Source organism: Drosophila sechellia, chromosome 3R (assembly GCF_004382195.2).
Source record: "Drosophila sechellia strain sech25 chromosome 3R, ASM438219v1, whole genome shotgun sequence".
Classification (NCBI taxonomy): Eukaryota; Metazoa; Arthropoda; class Insecta; order Diptera; family Drosophilidae; genus Drosophila; species Drosophila sechellia.
The window spans coordinates 6,320,409-6,324,757 of NC_045952.1; the positions used below are offsets into that span (position 1 = coordinate 6,320,409).

The window sequence follows — 4,349 nt, forward strand, 5'->3', positions numbered from 1 at the left end:
CTTTAGATGGCCACCCAGTGTGCGTTCTTCGGCATCATTAATGTGATTAACGTTGGCACAAAAGTCGCTTTTGATTTGGACGCTGAAAAGACCGAGCGATTCGTGATTTTCTTGTGCTTCATAAAGAGCATTTTATACATTTCTCCAACCGTTATGTTTGCTGACCCATAAATACAGATTGGCCGACTTGGGGCCGAAAGTCCGTCAAGAGCAAAAGGATAAATAAGGCAGGCCGCTCATAAATTGATTTCGATATCAATTGCTGAACTTTGACTTTTAATTAAAGGCTGTGCCGCGTGCTCACAAATAAGAGCAAACTTTTCATATGTGCGTACGCTCACAAGGGAAAATGCATATATGATATGCATGCAAGTTACCAATTTGGCGTTAAAATTCATACAAACATGAAAGGCCGTGGAAAATGCATACATTTGCGCTATAAAGAATGCTTTTCCGAGGGGAAAACTCGGACGGCGGTGGTCGCTGCGTTAAAAATGCGAATTAAAAAATGCCAAATGAACGGGAACTGGGCGCAGCAGGAAAAGTTAAAACGCGACTCCGGGACGGGCTGAAATTATAAATCAATTTAACGTTGCCAAACGAGGAGGCCGGACAAAAGTGCGAGCCTCGAGCCGCATAGTAAGTAAATGTGCGGCGGTGGCGGTGGCAAAGTTTTCCATTTTCCATTTTACAAGCAGTGCCAGCAAAAATTGTATAAATTGCCAACTCAAACGGAAACGCAATGACACCGGATGCCATTGACCACCGCCGACCCCCCCCCGTGACCCGTGATCCCGCTCGAGAACCTCCGTCCGGATGGCGGATTTCGGGTTTCGGGTTACGGGATACTGGTAACGGTTAACGGGTTATGGCTTTCGGGGTGCGGGTCTCTCCGGGATTTGGTGGACGCATGCGCGGCTCGTCATCCGGCCGCCACGGATGTACACGCTTTAATCCGTAAACCACAAACGACGGCATCAGATACAGATACTCCAACTGGGGCTCGGGACATTCCCCATTCAAGCCACTGGCCCGCTGCATTTTAAGTCAAGCAGTTGAACAACTGTTTGTAATTGCAGCTTCGCCGACACTGTGGTAATGGCCCTTTGGGGCCGACTTGGGGTTGCCGTCCCGTCCGCCGGAATCTCTCACAGTTGAATGCTGCAAAAAGTCCCTGCAAGCGGATGTTGTGCAATAAAAATGCAAAGTGCGCCAAAGTTGCCGTCCAATAGCAGCCAGCTGATACAGTAAATAAATGTAAATTAATGTTGTTTCTGGTGCACCACGAGGCATTACAAGATTCGTGAAGGGGGACGTGCATTCTCACCATGGGATGCCAGTGCGCCGATTTTGGATTATTAAGAGATGATGCCTAAAAGTATACCTTGATGTTTTACTTTTCAAGATTTACTTCTTGCCCTGCTCTATAAGAAATTTAACGAGCTGTTCTACTTTAAAATTATGAATTATAGTTAATATAGAAATAAATAAAATATAAACAACATAAATTACTTTAAAAAAATTGTTCTGTTCCCGCCCGGGTTCGAACCGGGGACCTTGTGCGTGTGAAGCACACGTGATAACCGCTACACTACGGAAACTTGATGTGAGATGCGGTTCAAAGATTAGCTATAAAATTAAAAAGAAACTTCCCTCGTTCAATCATAACAATGTAGGATAAAGTAATAAATTTAATTTGCAAAATACAAAGAATCTAGCTGAGGAAAATGATTTTTAAATATTCGGCCAAAGGTAAAAAAGTTTAAGAAAAATACATCGTGGAGAGCACAAAAAAAAAAAAAAAACAACGTAATAATCATACGGATCTTGTGATACTTTACGATCTCTGGAGTTACTTGATTTCTGTCTTGACTATCAGCTATATTTATGTTCAAATTAAAAAGAGAAACAAGTAAGTTTGGTCTTAGAATAAAATATTCCTATTTTTTATTTTTCTTAAGTTTTTTCATTTTTTTCAGGTTTTTACGATAGGCGTATTTGTCTGTTCGCTGAATAACCTCGTTGTACTTCCTCTTGTTGAACTTCTGGAAGCTCTCGTCCTCTAACAACTCATTAACCAGCGACTGCTTCTTCTTGGACTTCTTTTCTTGGTAGTGATCCAAGTGCGAAGGTAGCACAGTACCGATTTGGAAGAATTTGGGCAGACGTTTCAGGTCGTTCTTCTTGTAGAATTGCTTAGGGTTCAGAACCGATCGCATCTGAACTATTTTCAGTTCGTTTCGCATCTCGTCGGTGATCTCCGTGGCGGGCATATTAAACCATCCCTTGCCCTTGGTCTTGGAGCGTTCAGCCTGAAAAAAAGGAAGGCGATTAGAAATGAAAGCAAGTTATAGAGCTGGAATTCTCTATATGTTGCGCTCAGATTACTAAAGACGTCGTCACCACGGCATATAGCTTAGACCTAAGTGGCTCCTGGGTCGACAATAGCGCGTGTTTCATTTCATTTGGGTGTTCTGTAAGACAGAGACTAAACTACCTGTCTAGAACTTAAGGACAGATAATAGTCTTGATCCCTGGCTATTGGTGTCCCGCTGGCCTTACGGCCACTGCAAAGTCTGGAGTGCAGCAGCAAAGATTACAACGGATGAAACTAGATTTGCTAGAGTCTGAGCCTTAGGCCTGGTCGCAAATGCGCAAACTCCGATGTCGAATATTTCATCATGGGCAAAGGGGCTGTTTGAACGAAGAAATCGCTTCACACTCACTCTGTTGATGATGGGTTGCTGCCTCTTTCCCACGGTGGGTAGTGCGTGCGCCTGTTCTAGACCTGGATTCAAGGCCTGTTTCGTCCTCTTCATATTACTTTCCAGGTTTTCCTGCCGCAGGTCCAGGTGTGGGGCATCGTGGTTCAGTTCTGTTACCCGCTTCCGGGGCACAACCTTCGGTTTGCTGGAGTTCTCCACTGCACTCTCGACCTTTTCGCCGAGGTCCTCCAGCTGTTTGGCAACCTTGGAGACCGGCTTCTTTTGGTCAGGCAGGGAACTCACGACATCGAGCACTTCCTTGGATTTCAACATTAGGCCGAAGAGCTCCACTGCGCCCTCGTTTTGTTCATCCTCCTCCTCGCTGTACGCGTCACTTTCTGCCAGGAGCAGCTCTTTGTTGTACACAATCTTCTGATGCTGCTGCTCGCCATTGAATTCCTGGCGGCCTGTTGTGTCTACCAGAAAAATAGAATCCATTTTGCGCGGCGACCACGCTTGTTTATAACATGCAAACAGTGTGACCGTACAGTAGCAACACACACACACAGGGAGGCTGTCTAAAATATACTAAATGCACCGCACTTATTTTGAAAAATACTAGCACTTGGCAAGGGTATTCCTGAACCTTTATTTATTGAATTAGTTTTAGTTTAAAAAGATATGGGTTATTATCTGAATTTTCTAACAAGTTCATTTGACCTATATGGTTTGAATTTAGAAATTCACAACCGATTTAAAAACTAATGGAATACCCCCAATTTCAATTTTTCCATTATTAAAGTATAACATTAAGTTGCTTAAGTAATATTTGACGTACACCTAAGTTAACTACCTCATAAAATCTCAGTTCCGAATGCGAGGTACCAGGTCTTCGAGCTTGGTGGACCTAATAACTGAATACTGCCTAAATGTACCAATCCAAATGCTACTGAATTGCTTGGTAATTTAGTAGTCATATTGCAATGCTCAAGGAAAAGAGATTATTGTTCTACTAATATTTATGTTATGCAAGGAAAGTCTTTATTCATGTATTCATACCTTTGTCTTCAAATCCATTATAAATCATAAAATTTAAAAAATAGTAATAGTACTCTTCCAAATACATACATAATGCTACACATCCCATATCTTGGGATTAAGATACCGTTTGCCTGTTATTGCTAAACATGCATTTGAGGTTCTATTTATGTGAGTTCAAGTTTCACTGTTCAACAATAAGGCAACTCATGTAGTCGTAAAACAAAGAAAAAGGTAAAATATACATTAAAAAAACAGGTTGGATAAATTCCATATTTAATAACAAATGATGGAACATAGTACACTTTTAACAACTTAACAGAACGTAATTCGCTGCAGCAAAAGAATGGGCAAATTGCTCGGCAATGCCGCGTACATGGAAGTGTTCTGAACAGCAAATTTGTTACGAAAATCCGAAGCTAAGCTACTAAGTTACTTAACCAACAAATTTTGAAAGTGGCTGACTCGGGCAACTGTCGCCGGCTTCAGCACCGGACCGCCGCCCGTCCCCGCCCAATACGGCTACCGGTCGAGACCGGAATCCGCGGGGTGGAGGGGGCGACGGATCGGGGGTGCATGACCGTGCGTCGACCGCCGGATAACCCG

General features: G+C 43.0%; 1 protein-coding gene and 2 non-coding genes across 3 annotated transcripts; all 3 read right to left on the reverse strand.

Moving 5' to 3' along the window:
* Positions 1–1,528: 1,528 nt before the first annotated feature.
* Positions 1,529–1,601, reverse strand: Trnav-cac. Its single transcript has one exon. It is a non-coding gene; the product is annotated as a tRNA-Val (tRNA).
* A 312-nt stretch (positions 1,602–1,913) lies between these two features.
* On the reverse strand, positions 1,914–3,249 carry LOC6614256 (deoxynucleotidyltransferase terminal-interacting protein 2). The gene is made up of 2 exons (XM_002038662.2): positions 2,727–3,249; positions 1,914–2,312 (listed from the first exon to the last, which is right to left on the reverse strand). The coding sequence occupies exons 1-2, from the start codon at positions 3,201–3,203 to the stop codon at positions 1,941–1,943; spliced, it is 849 nt and encodes a 282-aa protein (XP_002038698.1). The 5' UTR covers positions 3,204–3,249; the 3' UTR covers positions 1,914–1,940.
* Positions 2,374–2,688, reverse strand: LOC6614257. The gene has a single exon (XR_048573.1). It is a non-coding gene; the product is annotated as a small nucleolar RNA U85 (small nucleolar RNA).
* Positions 3,250–4,349: the final 1,100 nt, after the last annotated feature.